The 25517-nt window shown below is 43.5% G+C and overlaps 1 protein-coding gene across 4 annotated transcripts in view; it reads right to left on the minus strand.

The window, feature by feature from the left end:
* The window catches only part of REPS1 (RALBP1 associated Eps domain containing 1), a 259774-nt gene that overhangs the window by 170211 nt on the left and 64046 nt on the right, over window positions 1-25517 (minus strand). For all 4 annotated transcript variants that reach the window (XM_073627386.1, XM_073627384.1, XM_073627387.1 and 1 more), the window contains exon 3: window positions 23828-24021. In XM_073627386.1, the coding sequence (XP_073483487.1) occupies window positions 23828-24021 (194 nt within the window). The remainder of the gene's footprint in view (window positions 1-23827; window positions 24022-25517) is intronic.

The following is a 25517-nucleotide window of genomic DNA, read 5'->3' on the forward strand; positions in this document are numbered from 1 at the left end:
TGCTTCTGTCTGTGGGAAACGCCTGGGGCAGCATGTTAAATCATCTCAATCTGGTTGAGAAACACTCTGCATTGGACTGGATTGCCCCCAAATCGCTAGGGAAGCGGAGTGGAACCAGACATACCCCTTATAAAGGTAATACTCGAGGCCGGTGCCAGCACAGAGATGGCCTGCAACACAGGTTGTACCGGAGCAGCCACAGTGGGAGATTCCAGGTGAGCCGTGCGACTCAGGAGCGTTTGTAATGCCATGGCAAACTGGTCCATGCGGTGATCTCACTTGTTTAATAATTAAAAATAAGGTAAACAGAGTAAATGTAGTCAAGACATAGCCAGAGTTCAGGAACGGAGAGTCAGACAAGCCAAAACGTCAGGAAGCCAGAGATGAACGTAGTAGAACAGCAAGCAGGATCTGAAGCCAGAAGGAATGTCAGCCAAGCAAGTCTAACAGGAACACAGGAGAGCGTCTCTAGAGATGTGACCAAGGAAAAGGCAGAGATCATCTGAGCTGGACGGCTTAAGTAGGCAGGACTGACGAGCAGGATATCATCAACAGGTGAGTAACTGTGGAGAAATAGGAGCTGGCAATTAGCCGACAGCTAAGCGACCAGCTCAGAGAAGGAAGGGCTGAGCCCAGCCCTGACAAGGAGGCCATCATAGTGGTGCTTCCCAAACCAGGAAAGGACAGGCTTCTCCCTGACTCTTATCGTCCTATCTCTTTGTTAAACTCAGACGTCAAACTACTGGCTAGGGTCTTGGCTACCAGGCTCTCTAGAGTAATTGGGGGGTTGGTGCACAGGGATAGGGGAGTTTATTCCCACTAGGTCCACAGCGGACATTATAAGAAGACTATTCCTTAACCGCTTGCCGACTAGCTAACGCCGATATACGTTGGCAGAAGGGCACGGTACAGGCATATTAAGGTACCTGTACGTTGCCCTTTAAGAAGCGCCCGCCATGAGCTCGGTGAGTGTGATCGCGGGTCCCGCGTAATCCATGTCCGCGTGGATACCCACGATCGTCTCACGGAGAGGAAGAGTGGGGAAATGCTGTAAACAAGCTTTTCCCCGTTCTGCCTAGTGACACTGTAATCGGTAGCGGTGATCAGTGTCGTGTCACACATAGCCCACCCCCCCAGTTAGAAACACTCCCTAGGACACATTTAACCCCTACAGCGCCCCCTAGTCGTTAACCCCTTCACTGCCAGTTCCATTTACACAATAATCGATGCATTTTTAATCTCACTGATCTCTGTATAAAATGTGAATGGTCCCAAAATAGCGCCAAAAGTGTCTGATCTGTCCGCCATAATGTCACAGTCACGATAAAAATCACTGATCATCATTACTAAAAAAAAAAAAAAAATTTTAAAAATGAAATAAAACTATCCCCTATTTTGTAGACGCAATAACTTTTGCGCAAACCAATCAAACGCTTATTGCGATTTTTTTTACCAAAAATATGTAGAAGAATACGTATCGGCCTAAACTGAGGGAAAAAAAATTTTTTTAATATATTTTTTGGGGATATTTATTGTAGTAAAAAGTCAAAAAGTATGTCGCTTTTTTTTGTTTATAGCACAAAAAATAAAAACCGTAGAGGTGATTAAATACAACCAAAAGAAAGCTCTATTTGTGGGGAAAAAAGGACGTCAATTTTGTTTGGGAGCCACGTCGCACAACCGTGCAATTGTCAGTTAAAGCGACGCAGTGCCGAATCGCAAAAAGTGCTCTGGTCTTTTGCCAGCCAAATAGTCCAGGGCTGAAGTCGTTAATTTGCAAATACCTGTGGATAATCCTGGGAGGTAGGGCCATTCTATCCTTGGATGCGGCTAAGGATTTTGATAGCGTTGAATGATCCTACGCCTGGGAGATCCTGGCTCACTTCGGGAAGGGGGATCAGTTCATAAATTGGGTGAGGGTCCTCTACTCTGCACCCAGGGCTAGGCTCCGTATTAACAATACCCTTCCCCTCTCCCCCCCATTGGCACTTTATTAGGGGCACCCGTCAAGGGTGTCCACTTTCCCCTCTGCTGTTCGCACTGGCGGAGGAACCACTGGCGATGCGAATTGGCAATATGCCAGAAATAGTAGGGTTTCATAGGGGTCCCCTGGAAGAGAAGAGAACGTTTTGATTTATTTAGGTGACACAGCCACCTCCTTACAGAGACGCTAATGGAAATGGTTATCAAGTTCAGGGACTTCTCGGCTTCTCTATTAACTGGTCAAAATCAATTCTTATGCCTCTAGACCCACTTAATGCGCTTTTGCCCACAGGAGCCGGACAGATAGCCATTGCCCACTCTTATATATTTGGGTGTGATAGTGTCCCCAGACCCCTCTGGTTACCTCTGGCTAAATTTGGGCCCATTGCTAGACAATGGGAAAAATGCCTTAGTTGGTGTAAACTCCCCCTCTCTGTAGTAAGAAGAGTGAATCTGATCAAAATGGTATGGGCTCCGCAACTTTTGTACATCTTTCACAATTCCCCAATGTGGATTTCCAATAAGTAGTTCAAGAGGGTGGACACACAGTTGCCTGATCTCATCTGGAAACATGGGAGGGCTCAGATTAGTTTGCATCTTTTACAGCATAGGAAGGACAAAGGGGGTTTGGTGGTTCCCCACCCTAAAATTTACTTCTTGGCTTCCCAAATGCAGCAATTGGCTGGCTGGGGCCGGGATAGTAATGACGACCCCATAGTACATTTAGTGACCCAGATCAACCAGGAATTAAAGGCCGGATCTCATATGGAAATGGATTTGCTGAGTGTGCCCCCCCCCCTCCTCCCTAACGACTGCACTCCTCAAAAAGGTCTGGAAGGTTTTTCGGGAGGCCCTGTCCGTTGAGGGCCCTTTGGGGTTTACTCCTTTGTGGCATAACCCTGGATACCTAGAATTAAATAAACTCCAGGGATTTTCTATATCCCACAGATATACAAGGGTAATATACCAAAAGCTTTTGCACAGCTTAGCGCCGAATTTTCACTGCCCTCAAAATGTTTTTACCAATACCTCCAACTCAGGCATTCAGGCATGCTCTGCAAACACAAAAAAAAAAAAAAAAAAAAACACAAAAACACACACTTTCTCTGTCAGGGTCTACCGTACCTCTTTTCTGCTGCTGGAGATCCTTTAAGCGAATGCAAGAAAGGGTTTAATATCTAAAATATATGCAACTCTATTGTCCTCTATCCAAGATCCGGCTTCTTTGAAGTGTAGAGCAAAACGGGTGGCTGACATTGGGGACACTGACTGGGATCAGTGGGATATGGCCTTGGAATCGATCCCAGTCTATCTTGGCGTCACATAGGCTGTCACGGCTATTTATATTACACAGGGCTTATCGGACACCCGAGAGACTGTATGATTGGGGGATAAGAGATTCTCCTCTATGCCCAAAATGTAAAGCACAACTAGGCGACTTTATACACATGATCTGGAGGTGCCCAAAACTTAAATCATTATTGGACTGAAGTCATGCAATATATTTCTAACCTGGCCCAGTTACCTGTCCCAATGACCCCCTTAGTGTGTTTGCTAGGAGCCATAGACGAGGAAATGTACCAGAGGGGAATGTATTTTATGATCACTAGACTACTGTACCTGGCTAGGAAACTTATTGCAAGATACTGGATGGCGGCTACAGTACGCACAGGGAAGCAATGGATATCATATGTTAACTCCCTCCTTCTCAGAGAACTGGCCTACTGACACAGAAATGCGGCCTTAAAGTTTGACTTCATCTGGCAGCCTTGGTTAGATAATCCTAGTCTTGCCCAACCACAGTTGGTGATGGATAGGTTACTGAGATTTTAAAACACCTAGAGTCAGGAGTTGGGAAGAGAGCGAAGAGAACAAATGTTACTACCAGTTGTGTGTGTGTGTGTGTGTGTGTGTGTGTGTGTGTGTGTGTGTGTGTGTGTGTGTGTGTGTGTGTGTGTGTGTGTATTTAAAAGGTGCTCGGACTAATCAAATCCAAAAGCTAAAACAGAGTGCTTCCTACTATTCTATCAGTTCACAAGTTGTTTGGACAATGCTGACTATCTTACATGAGTGGTGACCTGCACATGTTGGATGTATATTCTGTACAGTTGCAATGTCACTTCATGCATTGTCTCAAAAAACGTTTTCATTAAAAAAAAAAAAAACAAAACAAAACAAAACAAAACACAAACCACCATTGCCTGGCTGCTTTTTTTTTTTTTAATGAAAACACAAAACCACCATTGCCTGGCTGCTTTTTTTTTTTTGACAGCTCCAATTGCTGGGACTTGGTTTACACTTCAGTTGTCAACAGTGGAACCCCACTGACAACTGAATGAGTCAACGGTTGTCAAGGACGCTGCGGCCCTGTTCCTTAACAACCGATAATTGACAGTTTTTTTTTTTTTTTTACATTTCAGCTGTCAGTGGGGGAAAATGGAGGAAGCCCTCTGACAGCTGAAAGAACCGAGCCTGAAAGTATCGGTTTCAGGTATCGGAGAATTTCCACGCATGCAAATACTTAGTATTGGTGCAACCCTATCACATAGCACTACCAAAGTGGCAGACAAGAAAGGAAAGACAAAGAAGAAAGATGGGAAAAATATGGGAGAGAGGGGGTGAGTGGGAACAGAGAACTGACAGTCACCAGCTCTCTGCTCAAGGAGCCCTGAGAATCGATTGATCGGCGTTGTTTGTTTGCTTTGTTCTCAAAGTTAGCGCCAGCGGGTGACAGTTAAGCAAGTATGAATCGGGAAAGAAATAAAACATTCCTCTCTTTTAAGTCACCAATTCTCGAGCCCTCCATTTCAAAGATTACAATCCTTTCCTGTACATTCTCATTTATTTCATTTTGCTTGGGACGAGGATAAAATGGAGGCATATGGGATCATTTTGGATACTCCGCTGGGTTTTATATCTGAATCTCTGGGTTGCATTGACTGCAGTGGAAAGGGCTCCCTCCCCTTGAGCTTTGGCTGTACTTCCCTTTAAATTAGTCTGAATAATTTCTGCGAGAAAACTCATAAAAATAGGCTTTTTAAAACAGCTTACCTGTAAAATCCTTTTCTTGGAGTACATCATGGGACACAGAGCCCAAGTAATAACTTAATGGGTATCTAGGCACCTTCAGGTGATGGACACTGGCATACCCAATCCAGGAAGTTCACTTCATATATAACCCCTCCTCCTTCCAGGAGTACCTCAGTTTTTGTAGCAAAGCAATATACTTAAACCCCATAAAAGAGGGGAGAGAACTCTGTGTCCCATGATGTACTCCACGAAAAGGATTTTACAGGTAAGCCGTTAAAAAATCCTATTTTCTTTATCGTACATCATGGGACACAGAGCCCAAGTAATAACTTAATGGGACGTCCCATAGCAATGCTATTTGAGGGGAGGGAGAGAGGTACTCCCAGACTTTAGGACCTATACTGCTGCCTGCAGCACACTGCGCCCGAAGGCGATATCCTCATACTTCCTTACATCCATCGTTAAAATTTGGTGAATGTATGTACTGAAGACCAAGTTGCGGCCTTGCAGATCTGAGCCATGGAGGCCTGGTGTTGCACTGCCCAAGAAGCACTAACCGACCTGGTAGAGTGCGCTTTGACTTGAAAAGGGGGAATTTTACCCCTTACGATTTAAGTCTGAATTACAACTTGCCGAATCAACTTAGCGACAGTGGATTTCGACGCTGCCTGTCCTTTCCTAGGACCCTCTGGCAGAATAAATAAGAAACAAGTCTTTCTAATCTGAGCAGTTTCTTTAAATAGATTTTCACTGATCTCACCACATCAAGACAACTATAGTGACTTTTCTTCCCTGGAACATGGTTTTGGAAAAAACGATGGCAGGACAATATCTTGGTTCAGGTGGAAAGCTGAGACCACTTTTGGCAAAAAATCTGGGCATAACACCACTCTGTCCTCATGAATAATCAAGTATGGTTCTTTACAAGAAAGAGCAGCCAATTTCCGAAACCCTCCTTGCTGAGGATATGGCAACCAAGAATACCAGCTTCCTTGTCAGCAGGACTAAGGGAATAAGCTGTATCGGTTCAAATGGTTGTTTTTGTAACACTGACAAAACGAAGTTCAAGCCCCAAGGGTTCAAAGGTGATTTAACTGGTGGATTAATCCGCTTCACCCCTTTCATAAAACCCCGGACTAAAGAATGTGATGCAAGCGATCTTTGAAATAGGACCATTAAAGCTGAGACTTGGCCCTTAATAGTACTCAAGGCCAACTTCATCTCTACCCCTAATTGTAGAAAGGCAAGAATTCTGCCTATGATATATCTCTGAGGGTGCCAACCCTTGGATTCGCACCAGGAAACATAAGCCCTCCAGACTTTATAATATATAGTTCTGGAAGCTGGCTTCCTTGCATTAATCAAAGTAGAGATAACTGACTCAGAGAGCCCACGTTTCTTCAGAATGTGGGTTTCAATAGCCAAGCCGTTAAATTTAGCGTTCGTAAGGTAGGATGGAATATCGGGCCCCTGTGACAGTAGCTCTGGCAGTAGTGGAAGGGACCATGGATCCTCCACTGCCATGTTTACGATTTCTGCATACCATGACCTTCTGGGCCATGCTGGGGCTACAAGAATTACCGGTTTTCTTTCCAACTTGATCCTGCAAAGAAGTTGTGGCAGCAACTGAATAGGGGGGGGGAATGCATAAATCAGTGAGAACTGATCCCACGGAGTCATCAACGCATCTGTTCTACATTTGAATAGATGCCTTGTTCTGGACACAAATTTGACTAACTGCAAGTTGAATCTGGACGCTAGAAGATCTACGTCTGGAGTCCCCCACCTTTGAAAAAACAGCCCGAAATATGTCAGGGTGAAGAGACCATTCCCCTGGGAATAACTGCTGGCAACTCAAGTAGTCCGTCTGCCAATAGGCACGGAACATTCCTGTCTGCCCAAGTTAGAATATGGTTCACCTCTGTCTGCGCTGCAAGACTCTTGGTTCCCCCCTTGGTGATTGATATAGGCCACAGCTCTGGCATTGTTGGATTGGATCCTGACAGGACAATCCTGCAACCTAAAAGTACAGGCCTTTAGAGCCAGACGCACTGCCCGAATCTCTACAATGTTGATGGGCAAGGCTCTTTCGGTTCTTGACCACTGTCCATGGACAGTTGTCTTCTCTAGTACTGCTCCCCAGCCTGAACGGCTGGCATCTGTCGTTACCACTTTTCAGATAGCTGGTCTGAAGGATTTTCCATTCAGCAGATTCTGGGTTAGTAACCACCAATTGAGGCTTTGGGACACTCTTGGGACAGTCGCAATGGCAAATCTAAAGCTTAAATCGTTTTGTTCCAAGCAGATGGGATACTGTTTTGCAACCTTCTTGAATGGAACTGGGCATAGGGAACCACTTCGAATGAAGACACCATCTTTTCTAACAATCTCATGCAAAGGCGAATGGAGGGATCTCCTTTCGACCTGACCATATGCACTATAGCTCTCTTATGGAGTTGATTTTTGCCTGAGGCAAGAACACCCTTTTCTGGGCTGTCTATGTCTATGATCAGACCCAAATATCCCAGCTTTTTTAGCGGATTTAAGGAAGATATTTCTAGGTTGAGAATCCAACCCAAACTTTCCAGGTAACTGGTTGTAATGCGTATGTTTTGCTCCAAATGCCGCCGACTGGTCTATTAGATACAAATCATCTAGGTATGCCAGCACGCCGCACTAATAACTGGAAACTCAACGACTCCCTTCTTACTAACGAAGCCGAGGTTTCCATAATGTCCTCTCATCTTTCACAATATTTCAAGGAAAACAAACCCTCTGATACCTCTCCCTCCATTGTCTGGGAAGCTCATAAGGTCACTATTAGAGGACGGTTTATCGAACTTGGTGCTAGATTGAAAAGGGAGCATGGTCAGCGACTCGAGCAGGTCTTACAACAAATAGCGGCTCTAGACAAGCAACATAAACTCTCTCTCCATAGTGAGCACCTCCAATCCCTCACACTTAAACGTGAGGAATTAAAGTCTCTTCTTAATTTAGACACTAAGGGAAAATTCCAACGCTTATCACAGAAATACTATGAATGGGGAAACAAACCAAGTAGGGTATTGGCTAGGTCATTAAAAGCTAAACAAATGCAGTCCTTCATTCCCAAAATTAAACTATCATCAGGAGAGCTCGCTCATGCAACCCCAGACATTGCTAAGGCTTTCAAGGAGTTCTATGCAGATCTCTACTGCGTCAAAAATGACTTGTCCTCTTTGTCTCAGAAAGAGAGACGTAGTCGCATGCTCTCCTATTTGAAAGAAGCTAAATTACCTAAATTACCTGCATCCATCTTTAAAGAATTGGAAGCAGACTTCTCGGTAGAGGAATTTCAAGCTGCTTTGAAGTCTACTCCCTCTGGAAAAGCACCCGGACCGGACGGGTTCACTATTCTATACTACAAGACATTTAGTGACATTCTGCTTCCCCGTCTCACAGCTTATGCAAACTCAGTTTCTCAATCCTCAGGCTTACGCCCAGAATCCCTCTCCACTCACATTACTGTCATTCCCAAACCTGATAAAGACCCTACCCTCTGTAACAGTTATAGGCCAATCTCATTAATAAATACTGATATTAAATTATTTGCCAAAGTAATGGCAAATCTCCTACTCCCCCTACTGCCTAACTGGATCTCCAAAGACCAATCAGGTTTCATTCCCAATAGAGAAGCAAAAGACAATTCCCTCAGAGCGATTTCCCTAATTCAGTATGTTCGGAGAAGCGCCCAGCCCACCCTACTCCTTTCCACTGATGCTGAAAAAGCGTTTGATAGGGTGGACTGGGACTATCTTAGAATGACATTGAGACATTTCGGATTGGGTCCTAAGATGTTCTACCGTATTTTATCCCTATACTCTAACCCCACAGCACAAATCAGAATTAATGGGACGCTGAGCGACTCTTTTGCTTTACATAATGGTACAAGGCAGGGATGCCCCCTGTCCCCCCTCCTTTTTGCTATTACCTTGGAACCTTTTTTAGCGACAATTAGGAACAATGTTGATATTCATGGCATTCGAGTTGGTAAAAGCTCCCATAAATACGCAGCATATGCTGACGACATACTATTTTTTATTCAGCAACCCCGCATCTCAATACCTAACCTAATGTCGGCATTTTCCACCTTTCAGTCAATTTCTAACTTCAAAATAAACCTATCCAAGTCGGAAATTTTGAACATTAACTTCTCCCAATCCAAGGTGACTTCCCTGAAACCTCTCTTTCCCTTTAAATGGGAACCAAAACATATGAAATATCTAGGTATCTATCTCACTCCCAACCTTCATTCCCTTTTCCGGCATAACTACATCCCTCTGCTTAACAGGATTAGGGAAGATTTACGAAAATGGTCCAGTTTATCTCACACCTGGTTAGGTAAAGTAAATATTATTAAAATGAACATATTGCCCCGCATACTCTTTCTTTTCCAAATGCTCCCACTAGGGGTTCCAGCGGGGTTCTTTACTATTTTACAAACCATGATCTCCCGGTTTATTTGGAGGAACAGTCACCCCAGGATATCTAGAGAGATACTATTTCGCCCCAAGGTATCCGGGGGATTGGCACTACCTAATTTTAAGGCATATTATCAGGCGGTTGTACTTTCTAGGGTGGCCGATTGGAAATATGCTCTTGATTCAAAATTGTGGGTTCAACTTGAATACCTTTTGAGCGGCGCTGATCTCTCGGTGGTTCCTTGGATACCCCGCTCCTACAGGAATCTTGACCGATCCACCTCAGCACTCACTATATCCTCACTAGATATATGGGACGCCCTACATAAAAAATTCTCATGGGGGTATAACTCTCCTTTAACACCTCTCCTTAATCACAAATATTTTCTACCAGGCTTATTAGATTCCGGTTTCCAATCTTGGAGACCGAGAGAACCTCTCTTACTACATCATGCCCTCCGTGGCAATACACTTAAACCATTGCATTTGATTATTGACCCCAAACCTGCCTCGTTTCTCGACAAATGGAGATACCATCAACTGCAATGTTTCTTGAGCTCTCGCCCTCATCCGCTTAGAAGTTTGCAAGATCTAAATCGAATAGAAGAAATATTCTACCCAAAAGACCCTCCCTTACATAGCATTTCTCTATTTTATAGAGCTATTGTTGCCCTTCAAAACCCTGGGTTTCCACCCTTCCTGGCAAAGTGGGAGGCTGATCTGGATTCTCCCATTTCAGACAATCTAAGGGATAGGGTCTTACAACTGGCCCACACCTCCTCCCTTGCTTCTAAAATGGCAGAGGTCAATTATAAACTACTCACTAGGTGGCATTACACCCCCGTTAGACTTCACCAAATGTTCCCTGCCAGTTCCCCATTGTGCTGGAGGAACTGTGGGAACGAAGCCACTCATGCACATGTCTGGTGGTTTTGCCCACTCATTCGCCCCTATTGGATGGCCATCTGCAATTTGATCTCACAGATTTCGGAGGTCAATCTACCCATGGACTGTCCTTTTCCATGCCTCTAAAACCTCCATAGGCTCATATAAACGTTCACTCATTCCTCACCTTTTGAACACAGCCAAAGCTTTAATACCCGCCTTTTGGGGCCAAGCGGCAATTCCGCCTATTAGGACCTGGCTGCAGAAGGTTGATGAAGTTCAACTCATGGAGAGCATTACTCATAACATCAAAGGCACTTCAGAAAAACACTCAGCCACTTGGGCTCCTTGGATAATATTTCAGTCCACCCCCTTATATAAGGATATTATAGTGCAAATCTCATAAATTTATTATTTATACATCGTTACCAAAATTTCAATAACTCAACATTTTGCACATATATGCCAGCACTCCCCCCCTTACCCTCTCCCTTCCCATCTTACTCTCTATCCTATTTACTATCCCCTTTCTCTCTTTTTATTTTCTCTTCTACTATCTAGTTCTATGCATTTCATGCTTTCTGCTCGCTTTATCATACCTTTCTTTTCTAACTGAAGCAAGATTTTTCACCTTGTTCTTACATCTTGATTTCTATGTTTACATTGAAAGAAGCCTCTTTTCTACTCAACCACTACATTAATTCTCACCCTCCTTTTTGAATATACAGAACTGGTTAATGTATCTCTGGCTTCTTGAAACTCATTGTAAATATCCGAGCATTGAAATTGACTTTGCTTCTTCATAATGTTTGTACTCAGTTTGTGACATAACTGTTTATTTTTGTACTTATTTTCTTTAATAAAAATTTATTAAAAAAAAAAAAAAAAATCTAGGTATGCCAAGACTGTTATGCCTTGTGCCCTTAACCTGGCTAGAGGTGGGGCCAACACTTTTGTGAACACCTGGGGTGCTGTAGCTAGCCCGAAGGGCAAGGTTACAAACTGATAGTGCCGATTTTCTACTTTGAACTGCAGAAACCTTTGGCGAGCAGGAAATATAGGGATATGCAGATATGCATCCCTGATGTCGATAGACGCCAGAAGTTCTCCTCCTTGTAGGATGGAAACTACTGACCTGATCGACTCCATGCGAAAGGAGCGGATCTTCAGGAACTGAGTTAGATTTTTTAAATCTAGAATGGGTCTGACATCTCCATTTGGTTTTGGTACCATAAAAGAGGTTTGAATAAAACCCCAAACTTTGCTCTTCTGTGGGGATCTGTATGATCATCCCTTGAGCCAGTAATCGGTCTAATGCCGAAACAGAGATTGCCTTTTCTCTGGATCTTTGGGAACGTTTGATCTCAGAAAACGAGACGGTGGAAATTCCCAAAATTCTGGTTTGTATCCTAGAGACACCGTGGAGATGACCCATCTGTCCTGAATTTCCTCTTGCCAGACTTTTGAGTATTGCAGAAGTCTTCCCCCCACTCTGGCAAGGAGGGGGGGGGGGGGGGGGGCGCCTCTTCATAATGAGGCTTTTGAATTCTGCTTTGCAGATTTCCGGCCACAGGTCTTCTTTTGTGCCTGGGCCTGACCCTGAGGATTTCCTCTAGAGTCTGACGGTGGAGGCCGTCGCCACTGCCTAGAGGCGGATGCCCCTGGCGCAGGGGAAAGAGCCCATTTAAATGAAGAAGGTTTATACTTTCTTTTGACTGGTAGAGTGCTCTTCCCACTAGAATTCATTTGGATGCATTTGTCTAAATCATCCCCAAATAGTCAATCCCCATGAAAAGGGAAACTAGTCAGAAGCCTTTTGCAAGGTGCTTCGGCTGACCAATTTTTTAACCACAGGATCCTTTGTATGTGTACCAGCACAAGCGCAAGGCGGGATGCCTGATGAATAGTCAGACAGACACAGACACCTATTGCAGGGACTGCAGGCTGAGTAACGGCCCCTGCCAAGGAAAAAGAGGATTTTAACAGGAATTCCAACCTTTTATCTGTTGGATCTTTAAGCATTTGTGCATTGTCTACTGGGCAAGTTAGACTTTTATTCACACTGGAAATCGCAGCGTCAACTGCTGGTACATTCCATTTTTTGGTGAATTTTTCCTCCATAGGATTGAGATCTGAGAATCTCTTTGGAGGGAGAAAGTGCTTATCTGGATGATCCCATTCAGTATAAATGTTTTTCTAGTAACGCATGTACAGGAAACGCATGAAAAGGCTGTAAATCTCCGTAACAGATTGTACCACCAATTTCGAATTGCGAAGCTGAAAAAGGTTCATCCACTGTTGTCTCCTCTGAAGAGGAGTCATCGGTTTGCCTCTCCTCCTGATCGCCTGAGGGTAACACCTCATCTTGTACCCACTGCTCCCCTGGTAGGGGGTCTAAAGGTGGGACAGGGGGAATCTAACCCGCTTCCTATCCCTTTGGATGGAGGATGTGATTAAAGCCGCTAATCTTCCTTCTAGGCCCTGCAGGGTGGAGGAAAATGTATCTTCAGTCACGAATACATGGGCTGAGATGTGAGACGCAGCTGCACCACCAATTGGTTCTAATGACTCACCCTGGCATGCCACAATTGGTAAATTAGGAGAGGATGACTATGTGGAGGCACGACTGGAGTTCCCAGCGCCTGGGGGTTTGATTTTTTGGTAAATTTTTTGTGGTGTCTTTTTTGGAAGTCATAGTGCTAAGCACAAAAAAGCAGAGGCCGAGCAATAATTTAGATAAAAAACAATGCCGCTATAAGTTCAGCTTGGTGCTGAGTATTTACAATGTATTTCCTGTACTGGAAATGCCTGCATACATCCCTTACATGCCCCAGCGCTCCTGTGTGCTGTGTGTCACACTTCCATCTCTTCAGTTGATCTGGTAGACATCATCTGCTAAAAAAACAGCGTCTTTTTAAAAGCCTCTGAAGTGCTCCGTCTCTGGCGCCTGCCCTGTATGCTCCACGTGGAAGCTACTTCCCGCACACAGCATCGCGCTTAAGCCACACCCCCTCGCTTCTAACCCACCTCCCTCGTTTCAAAAAGAAAACAGCGGTTCGCGTGCGTGCGGACGGCTTCGAGTCTGCCAGTGCAGACCCGTAGAAGGGGAGCTCTGTGATGTTTCAACAAGAAAGGTAAGTGTTATGTGGGCAGAGGCGATGGGGGGCAGGGGGGTGGAGGAAGAAAGTATACAAACTGTTGTTGTAGCCATCCTTTCGTCCCCCCAGGAGGGAAAGGAACAAGCCTTATTCAATTAAGAAACCCTCCTGGGTGCTGACCACACACATGCTGTACTAGCTGACACTGAGCTGACAGAGCAGCGTAGCAAGGATTGTGCATTTAATCCCTCTAGTGGAGACTTTCAGGCATACAACATTATACTCAGAGGAAAAAAACCATAGGTGGACTCTTAGAGTTCCTAGGTAGTCCCCCTTACCTTATCCTAAAAAGAAAAACAACAAGAAAGGCGCCTCTTAGTAAACTGTACATTTAATAGCGTATTGGTATTAAAACCACTCACATTTCAAACTTAAATAGTCCGGCGTAGAGAACTCAGTATAGGCATACGGGATAGCGTCCTCCTCTGTCCCACAGTCTTTTTCTCTCTTGCTGACGGCTGGTCTGTGTGGCATAGACTTCCGGGAACAGTGATTGTCCAGAACGAGGCTTGGCCACCGCCGAGCAGTTGATTGAGAGGCAGGGACACTGGAACGCACATCCGAAGTATGTGCTGTACTGCCGTAAGGCGACGCGTTTCGGAGCATGCGCACTCGGGCGCGCTCCTTTCTCAAGCTAGGGATAATACAAAGAACTGCAGCCTATTTAAGTGCTCTAATGGCACCGCCACCAAACAAAGATGGCAGCAGCAAGCCAAGTGTTTACATCTGTACACCAAAGCTTTGGTGTACAGATGTAAACACTTGGCTTGCTGCTGCCATCTTTGTTTGGTGGCGGTGCCATTAGAGCACTTAAATAGGCTGCAGTTCTTTGTATTATCCCTAGCTTGAGAAAGGAGCGCGCCCGAGTGCGCATGCTCCGAAACGCGTCGCCTTACGGCAGTACAGCACATACTTCGGATGTGCGTTCCAGTGTCCCTGCCTCTCAATCAACTGCTCGGCGGTGGCCAAGCCTCGTTCTGGACAATCACTGTTCCCGGAAGTCTATGCCACACAGACCAGCCGTCAGCAAGAGAGAAAAAGACTGTGGGACAGAGGAGGACGCTATCCCGTATGCCTATACTGAGTTCTCTACGCCGGACTATTTAAGTTTGAAATGTGAGTGATTTTAATACCAATACGCTATTAAATGTACAGTTTACTAAGAGGCGCCTTTCTTGTTGTTTTTCTTTTTGTATATTTGGAGCGGCTTCACCTCCCATCTAAAGGCTGCCCAGCACATAGACTGCTTTCATCTCACGGAGAGTGCATTGCTCTAAAGGACATATCTTCAGCAACATTTAATATATCACAAACCAAGTAACCTGCGCTATTTTGCCTTTTCTTGTGCCCTTACCTTATCCTCACTGCAGGATACTGCTGTAACAGACAGATCCAAACTTCACCCATCATGGCGGGCTGCGTTAGCAAACCTTTAAGGGCTGGGTCCCTAATATAGGGGTTCCACTACCTTGGACATGTATTAGCACCCCACCAGGGATCCAGTCTTATGGAGGCTGTTTAAAGCCAACAAACGATCCTCCTGGTGCTCTTCAGAGCACATCTTCACTTGTGACCAACACCTTAGACACTGGCGAAAAAACTGAGGTACTCCTGGAAGTAGGAGGGGTTATACAGGGAGTGACCTTCCCGGATTGGGTATGCCAGTGTCCATCCCAAGAAGGTGCCTATATACCCATATAGTTAATACTACGGCTCTGTGTCCCATGATGTACGATAAAGAAAAGACCTTTTAGGTCCAAAATCAACTCTGACCATGCAGTTTTTCAGGAGTAGATTCCTCAGATGAGGAGTCTTTGGGGTTTGAAAGGGGAAATGTTTCCATTTGAAACCAAGGAAGTCCAAGCCAGCAAATATTCCAGAAACTGCTGCTGCACCCTAGCAATAGCAGTTCAGAATTACTCACTGTCACAAAGGAACTAATGGAAGATAGAGATACCAGATACGTGGGAGTCAAAGCCACATGGAGAAAACTAACCCCCAGGGGATACATTGCAGGGGGGGACTGTGCCCAGTTTCCTCACTACCTGGAGATGGTATTTGGGACCACTCACTCCCTACATCCTCTCCTCTCTGCCAAGGATGAGACATGGCTTGCTGACATGTATAAGGGGAACTTGGCAGGGAAGAGCGGCCCCAGTCAGTCAAGAGGGCACTGAGCCGAAAAGCACCAGTGTGCTGGTTGAGAAATTTCACACAAAACCTGCCAGTGCTCCCTGCCCCTACAAGGACCAGAAGGGATTTCCCCCAGGACACTCACCAACCCATGCTGTAGCACCCCCTAGGGAGTCCATTCTTCACCCATCACAGCAGGTAATGCCACAAGGGCCTTCACTCCCCAGCTGGGGATCACTGGCCCTAGACCCTACTGGTCCACATGCCAATATGTCACTGTGCAGGGTCACGTTCCACAGGGCCCAGTGTCATCCAAAGGAAACCCATGAAGGAGAAGCAAAAAAGGTGAAGGTTTGTATACTCCACTACCATGAACCTTTGTGGACAAACTCTTCCCTCCTTCAAGCAGCCAGCATGAATATATAATCAGCATTGCAACTCAGAAAAAGAAATCCCTGTGCGTCTTGAAAACCCAAATATTTTTTAAAATCCCACTCACATTAAGACAGTATGAACATTCTTCAATAAAAAGAAAGGAGCAGGGACACCTGCACAGCTCACAGCTTTGGTTGAATCCGAGGGACAGCTCAGGATCTCATCACAACAGGACGGCCGCAAGATCATCTTCTCTCCTCTGCAACACTACCAAGGCTCATTGCGCCTAATGAAGTTGAGGATGTTAAGTGTAGGGCAGACCGCTGAGCCTTGGTAGTGATGCAAAATAGATAGAACGATCTTGCGACGGCCCTACTCTGATAAGATCATAAGCGATCAGTCGGATTCAGTCAGTGCAGTGAGTCGTGCCAGTGTCCCTGCTCCTCGCATTTTACTGAAGAGTGTTTCATACGGTTTTAGGGTGAGCAGGACTTTAATAAAAAAACATAGCGACAGAGAGCACCATGTTCTCTTTTTTTCTTTTTATGAGTTGCAACACTGTTTGGCTGTTTGAGAGGGAGAGTTTGAATCCCCATTGTAGCTCATCCCAGCTATTTAGAGGGACCCTGCCTGTCTGACCTTTTATAATCTTAAGGTCCATCAAAGGAGGTGAGAGTTTGTCCACTAAAGTTCATGGTGGTGAAGTGTAAATGCCTTTGGTTCACCATTGCTTTTTCTTTGTGTGTTCTCTTTGGATAAGTTTAATATTTATCACTACAGAAGAATAATTTATTGGATTTGATTATCACAATTATTTTCACTTTTTTTTTTCCCCCCAATTCCAAGTATCAATGATTTTATGGATTTGTTTATTATTTGTTACAAATGTATATTTATTTACTTTTTTAGGACAGCATATGTGAATAGTCTTTGTACATGTTAATATATATAGTGCCAAACAGTTATTTCATGAGAGTATAACCATATCGTTATGGAGATGAAGACAGCCTGTGTCCTGGGATTTACGATAAAGTAAAGCAGTTTTAAGTATGTCTGATATCTTGCCTCACTGTACAATATTCTTAAACAAATACTTTTTGTGAATCAGTATCAGAATTTTTTGCATGGAGACCCTGCAGGTAACTGCAGGCTTTTTTTGTGTGCTTCCAATATTTTGTCCATCGCAGATAACAGGATACTTCTACTTACAGTTGAATAAATTCATATAAGTTCATCACAGGACATAGGATTCAGTTAATCTGAGACAATTCGGTTGTACTGCCATCTACAGGAGAATTCTGACACTGACAAAGAAGCTGCTGACCACCAAGGTATAACTTCTGCCACTTCCAACATGCTTCGGCAGGACTAGATCACAAAACACAGAAAGGTGGGACCGGGGTCGCTTAATAAAATTTAACCACTTCAATACCAGGCACTTTCGCCCCTTCCTGCCCAGAACAATTTTCAGCTTTCAGCGCTGTTGAAGTTTGAATGACAATTGCGCGGTCATACAACGCTGTACCCAAACTAAATTTGTATCACTTTCTTCCCACAAATAGAGCTTTCTTTTGGTGGTATTTGATCACTGGGGTTTTTATTTTTACTAAACCAACTAAAAAAAAAGACCAAAACTTTTGAAAAAAAAAAAAAAGTTTTCCTTTGTTTCGGTTATAAAATTTTGTTTTCTCCTTCACTGACGGGCACAGATGAGGCGGCACTGATAAGGTAGAATTGATGGGCACCAATAGGCGGCACTGATATGCAGCACAGATGGGCATGATAGGCGGCACAGATGGGCAGCACTGATGAGGTTTTGACACGTGTTACTGTAGGGCGCTGATTGGCAATTGATGGGCACTGATTTGCACTTTATTGGACACGGATAGGCGATCCTGAGGGGGCTCTGACTGGGTACCTTTTTGGCACATCTGATGGGGCTGTGCTGATAATCAATGGGCTGATTATCAGCACAGAGCCGCCCTCTGACACGGACAGCTGTCGATCGGCTCTCCCTGTCAGCGCGAACCGAGGAATGCCGTTTACCGGCACTTCCTGGTTCATGCGATGATGAGCTGTGATTAATCACGTGGTAAGAAGCCTCTGACAGGCTTCTTATCACAATCAGAGATGCAGCGTGCCGTCACGGGTGCGTGCCGACTTGTTTTCCTGCTGGACGTCATATGACGTCCAGTCAGGATAACAGTACCACTTCCTGGACGTCAATCTGTTATTGACCAGGCGGGAAGTGGTTAAGAAGCAGATTTCACGATAAGAACAAAAATCCCATTTTCCTCATTCTTCATTAAGAAATACAGGATTCAGTTAAATCTGAGACAACGGAAACATCCAAAAGCAGTCCCACTGAGGAGTGGGTAACAGCAAACAAAATGGCAACACTCCCATAATAAACAGCATAAAACAGGGGCAGCTTGCAACTCAAGGATCTGCCCAAAAGACCTTATGCCCTAGGCTCGCACCAGAAAAGGCCTGAACATGCACCTGATAAACTTTAGAAAACATGTGAGCAGAAGACTAGGTGGCAGCCTTGCAAATTTGGGAAACAGTTACCTGATGCCTAACAATTTGACCATACAAATCTTTCTACAATTAGATTTATAAAAAACATGTAATAGGAGGCGCTAGCTAAACTATCTAAATCAATTAGTATCCAATCAGCAGGCCTTTGCACTAAATAGTTGTTAGTAGATCGAAGGGTAATTGTACAGATTTTAATGTGTGGTGAGCTTTAAAGCCCAAAGAGACACTCACTGATCTAATAGAATGCGCCTTGACAGGACAAAAGTGGAACCATACCCTTGAGACCATAAGCTTGAATAATAGCGCAAGTCTCTGAGAAATAGGGGAACGAGAAGCAGGTTTACAGGGATTGTAAAAGAATGGCAAAGTGCGTCAGTCTGTCTAATGAAAGAAGTGTCTGAAATATACAGCACGAACCACAAGCAGACAGTGGAGGGAAACCGCCTTCTGATGTATTCAAGTTGGACAGAGTGATTGAAGAACTGTGATTTACAATGAAGTAAAGAAGCAAAACCACCTTTGGAAGTTAGGAGGCTCAAGTCTGAATACTACTTTATCCCTATGTAAGACCAAAAAGGGTTGTTTACAGGACAAGGTATCCATTTTAGAAACCCATCTCAGGAGGTGATGGCAACAAGGAAAGCAACCTTATGAATGAGATTGGAGAGGGGAATATTCCTGATGGGTTCAAAAGCTGGCCTTTGAAGAGCCGATAAATTTAGATCCCACAGAGACCCAGGAAAAAACTACATGACAGGTGATCTGTACAAAAGTCTTGACTACAGAATGGGAATTAAGTGGTTTTTGAAATAAGATTGAAAAGAACACAATATTTGTCCTTTTATGGGGCTCAAGGCCAAATGTTAATCTGAACCAGATTGCTAAAAGTTTAGGATTCATCCCACCTACTATTTCTTAGGGAGAAGCTTACTTTCCCCACACCAGACAAAGGAAGATTTCAATGAGTGAAGGTAGACCTTAGGCCTCATACGCACACAGGATGTTTTTTTTTTTTTAATGCTCCTAGAAGCCAGCAGCATTTTTTCAAAAAAATTTTTTAAAAATGCCTTGATGCTTGTAAAAGCGTAAAGCTTTTTTTAAGAGCTTTTACAGGTGTCAAGCTCTTGGGCATTCATTTTTCACTGCCCAGAATAATTTATTCTGGCCATTGAAATTAATTCATGCTCAAGCACTAGCATTTAGCAGCTTTTAGGAGCTTCAAGTGTTTATACCCAAACTCTGCTGCTCCTGGACGCACTGGCAGGGTTTTTTTTCCTGCCACTAAATGCTCCTAAAAGCCTATGTATGCATGGCTAACATGGAGGGGGGTTTAGAAGCAGGGGGGAAAAAAAAAAAAAAAACAGGATGCCCCTAGAAGCAGCTGTAAATAGTCCAGGGTCTATGAGGCCTTACGAGCGGTACTGTAAATTTCCCAGCTTTTTTAAGCATGGAAATATATAAAAGAGAAAATCTCACAGGGTGTCTGCCAAAAGTTCAATCAGATCAGAGTACCACATCTACCTGGGCCATTTCAGAGCTATGATAAACAAAATATCCTCTTTCTCGAAACATAAAGCAGTCGAGGTATATGCTTTAGAAGCAGAAAAATGTAGATCAGGCTGTACTAATCCCACAGTCACAAGAGAATTGACTGCTTCTGCCAGAGCATCTCTTACTATGGAGACAAATCTGTACGGTTTGGTGCAATATTTGGAAGTCAGGAGGTACACTTCCAGCATGCCCCACCTGTGATACAAGTTCTGGAACACTCACCCAGGTCCACATTGAGTTCTGTCCAGACTAGAATCCTTCCCTGGTAGTTGATGTGCCTGTTATCCAACTGAATTCTGACTGGATGAGCCACTAGTTGAGGTGTCCAATGTTGTAGGGACAACCAAATTGCTTGTAGCTCCATAATTCCTCTGTCAATAAATTTCCTTGCACCAATGTGGTGTCTTGGATTTTTCCTCAGGCTGCATCTATTGTGAGGACCTTCCAAGACCGCAGGAGGAAGGATTTTCCAAACTCCAGAGCTGGCTTTCTAAGCTACCAATCTAGAGGTGACCTATCTCTGGGTGTCAAGTGAAAAGGTTGGTTTTGGAGACTGAACATTTTTGTCTCAAGATGATAGGCTGCTGTGTTGCAGGGGTCTGAAATGCAACTAAGTAAATGGGTCTGCCTTGAAGGAAACTACCATCAAAACCAAAAATCACATGCAGATTCACAGAGTTGGATAGCTCTTGAACTGTAGAGTTCAGGTCTATCAAACTGAAAATCAGAAGATTTCTTGGGTAAGAAAAAAAGGCCATGCCTAAGAATAGACCCAGATACAACATTTGGTGTGTCAGTTTCAGTACCAATAGCTAAAAAGGTACAGAATCCAACAACCTTTTTTGAGTCTGGACTATGTGTATCACATCAGAGTTTGAGCTGACTGTTTCCTAAACAAGAGGTTGTCTAGGTATTCTAAAATGTGAAAACCCTGAGAGCGTAGACACTTGAGGTGCAGGTAATAGGTCAAAAAGTAGGGCTACATACTAGTAGCGTGCCCACAACAAAAAGGGAGACAGTGAAAGGTTGGGGAAACTTAAATATGTATCCTTGATACCCAGCAAGGCCAGAAAGTCTCCCTGGTGGAGAGGCCAGGATAGATTTGGTCGATTAAGTGGAGCTTTTGGACTCTAAGATGACATTTTATTTTAACGTTTGTAGTGAAACCACTGAAACCTTTTCTGCATTAGCACAAAATTGCAAAAACTGCTTGGTTCAAAAGGCCTGCAAAAGCAGAATGGAGATCTGCTAACCTCTGCAAAAGCACAGATAGGTTGGATAACATGAAGCAGGGCAGAGAACAGAACACTAGTTTGTAGCCCCCGGACACCATGTTTCTTAACTATGAATCCAAGGTGTTTTATGATTAGGTGTCCACAAAGACCAACAGATATCCCCCACGCTGGAAAACATGGCCCTCCTTTCATGCTGAAGAGGACCTGTCTATGGGCTTAGAGGATTTAGAGGCCCATGGTCTGAGGTTGTACTAGGTCCTTTCCTTAGGCTTCTTCTGTTGTTGTAAATAAGTACTCTTGCCACCAATGATGTCCTTTAAGAGACAGTCAAGCAAAGCACCAAAAAGATGTTTGCCATTAAAAGGCATGTGTAACAAGCATTGTTTACATAGCTATACCGCAAACCAACATTTTAGTCACAGATTTCCTTATCTTGACAGATAGGAGACAAACCATTAACACAATGTAGGGCTGAGGCTAAAAGCTCTAAGCGCTTTACAACTATAGAGTCAGTTAGGACTGTGGCTGGATCCACTGCATCAACCCCAATCCCCCAAGGTCTGAAGGCTGACAATCCAGCTAAAGCAGGTTGAACAGCAGAGTACGCTAGTGAAAATACAAACTTCGAAAAGGGTTTCCAAACATTTACCACTGGGTTCCCAAAATCTGGAGCATTCTCAAGGAGGTAGACAATGTTTTGTTAAGCCAGGATATCACCGGATCCACAGTGGGAACAGCCCACTTTTGAGGATGAAAATCCTCATCAAATGGCTTTTGGTCTGCAAAGCATTTGGGAGACGTAAATAACTTGTCAGATATGTCTCAGTCTTTGCACAGAACAGGTTAAAGTAAGGAGTGTACTGGGAAAGTTTGGAAATTGGGCCCTTTCAGGGAGCTTAGGCTGGACACAGCACTAGTGGAAGCTACAGGCTTCTCTATTTTAATTGTAACTCATAAAGCCATACAACATCAGAGTCAATATAGTATCTGTTAGTCCGGGAGCCATTTCAGCTGAGGCTCCTGAGGAACAAAGTCATCCATTAAGGGTTTGAGAGACACTGTCAAAAGTGCACAATGAGACAGCTCAGAGAACGCTATCCCTGCAGGAATGTCAGAGAAAGATTCTGTAGAACCAACAGAACTATGTCTACAGTCTCTGCGTTCAGAGTCAGCATATATTTGGAAGTGGCCCATGAAATTTATCACAGATGCAGAGAATAATTCCCCATGAGACAAGAGGAGGGAGCAACAGCTGACGGAGCTATGAGAGATTCCTGGGTGTGAGCAGACTCCAGTGCTACTGGTGTCCAGCCCCTTAGGAGGGACACTGCAAACTGCAAATTGTTAGTGCATCATGAGATGGAGCGATCTAATGCTGCAGGACTGGTTGCCTTGTGCTTGGGATCTGAAATGTGCTATGTTAACAGGAATAACCTAAAAGAAAACACCAGGAAAAAACCTTGGTTTACCTACAACCAATGGCTTAAAACAGAAGAGGCTAATGGCCAGAGGAGACCAGGCCACTATAGGCAGCAGCAAGGACTAACCAAAGGGAAATCATGTGCCAACTGCATGAGAAAGCGATGGGGGGGAGAGAAGTTAAATAACAGTGAATGAAAATAGGTGGACACAGAGCAGGTGCAAGTGCCCTTGACACTCAGACTAATGACACATCATGTCATTTCTCAGCACGTTAACCCTTTCCACAGAAAACAGAATAGGGGATTAATGGTGGTGTTTAACAATACTAAGTAAAGTAGTAGCTCCCGCTGTTTAGCCCGAATGACTCACAAAAATTCCTCAGGAAGTGGGTCACACAAGAGGCTGTGCCATGGTTCTGTACCTGGAAAGCACTCTGCAAGTAAATAACAGTATATGAAATTCTGGAAAACACCCCTGGCAAAAGCCCAGTGCCTAAAGGACATGTTCCAGGCAGACCGTGCAATCTTCGGTCCAGGGAGAGCTGGGTACAACATCCAAAGCATCATATAGACAATATCTTGATTAAAGAAAAAGATATCTTGATTTAAAGAAAAAAAAAAAAAAAAAAAAAAAAAAGAAGAATTGAAATGGACAGTAAAAACGTCTAAATAAAGAAACTATGTCCATTCTCATATGGCACTAGCAAAAAACTAAAAGCATGCTGGGAGTAGGAGGGTTAAACCTGGCTGTCCTAGGTTTTTTTTTGCCAGCATCAAAATCCTACTGTAGGCAGCGGTATACTCCAATTGTCTCAGATTAGTGTCCCTAAATGAACAAAAAGATTACTCAATATTAAAAAGGAAAAAGTCTCTGACAACGATTATTTAAAACTGAAAACCTAACTTAAAATATCTTAGAGACACCTAAATACAGTCACTTAGAGAGTGCATATATACTTGAATATAGTTTAACAAGACAAGAAAATATCAAATCCTTTTTGATCTATTAGAATATCACTTGAATGTCTAATAGATCATTAAAAACTTCACATTACCTGCTGTTCTGCTGAACCACGTGTCTGAATCACATCATGACTAACAGAACCTTTTTTGACTTGTGTTCTTCCAGGGGGAGGTGGAATGACCCCTGAGTAAGAGGAGTTGTCTCCATCTGAGCTGTGGGCAACTGGATGTCTTGAATCTTGTTCATTTTTAGACACCAAAAATCTTGGCAGGGGTAGATCTTTTACTACAGAAGACAGGATTGTTAAAAACATCTGAACAAAGTACTTAGAATTACACATTCTAAATTCATGTACAATTTAACAATTAGGTAAGAAGAAAATAAAAAGGTAAAAGACAAATATGTTTATAAGCACAGGGGTGCAAAATATTCCCCAGTAGATTAAGTAAAAAGCCAACAGAAATACATTTCAAATTCATTATAAAGTGGTAGTAAATTCTGTTACACCACTTGTACCTACAGGTAAGTATATAGGGCTTACCTGTAGGTGAATATCTCCTAAACTTGCAGTGTTTAGGAGATATTCAGAGTGCATGCAGCCGATGACATCACTGGCAAATGTGCTCTGAAGGTTTGGCTTACAGTGCCGGACCATCAAGCCCCCTGCCGTAAACACCGGCTCCTGCAAATGACGTCATCGCGCCCCCTGCCACTCATGCAGCCGAAGGCCACAAACCCGGAAGGAAGACCAGGGAAAGGTGTCATCCCTTTCAGCGGTGACATAGCGGCGCTGGAGGGCTTCGTTGTAAGACAAGTTTCTCATAATGTGCTAGTATGTGATGCATATTAGCACAATATGACATTGCCTTGCAGGGAAAATTTATTTTTAATTTTTTGAACCACCTGCAGTTCACTTCCGCTTTAAATTAGAAGCAGTTCATTATTTGTTCTGTAAAATTTCAAACGCACAAAAGAAAAAAAAACCTTAAATTCCATCAGTCACTTGTAAAATTGTGAAGGCAAACCGTATACAACAGGGATAAAAAATATCAATGGAATTTTTTTTTTTTTAATACAGCAAGATGGAGTCTGTTGTAGCTGCCCAGTTGATTTACAACAGAAAGGCAGTGTTACAGGAAACAGATTTTTCCCAAATGAAAGATTTTACATGTTCTATCCATTGAAAAAAAAAAAAAAAAAGCTAGTGGTAAACATGGACATATAATGAAATACATATGATGATGAGCCTTTAGTGACAGAAAAACTTTTTGTTTGTGTTCCTACAAGCCAATAGCAGCAATCTGGTCAAAGGAAAGGACCTTTTCACATAAAATGCAGTATTGCTGATATGAACAGCACATTTCCCCACAGACTTGGAAAAAAAGATCATTGTCATGAAAGGATGTACTATAAGCTTGCTATTTTTTAAACCCTAATACTTGTAGCACACATGAGATATACTCAGAATACCTAAGCTTTCAAGCAGACCTGTCACCAAGTCATTAGTAGTTTGTCATAAGTTTATTACTGCATTATCAAAAGATTGCCTGTACATAACATTTTGATGATAAAAAAAAAATTAAAAAGAATGATGCATTATGAAAAGAGCTCAAAGCTGATATTTTCTACAGAGTGGGTGCTTCGAGTTTAGGAGATGTGTAGATCAAGTTCTTGTAAGCAAAAACTCCTGCAGGCTTTTCAAAAAAAAAATATCCACTGCTTCATAAATAGACACCTTTATCTTGAATCAGGTAGCTAGACATGGGATGTCCAAATATTCA

Source organism: Aquarana catesbeiana, linkage group LG04, assembly GCF_042186555.1.
Source record: "Aquarana catesbeiana isolate 2022-GZ linkage group LG04, ASM4218655v1, whole genome shotgun sequence".
NCBI lineage: Eukaryota > Metazoa > Chordata > Amphibia > Anura > Ranidae > Aquarana > Aquarana catesbeiana.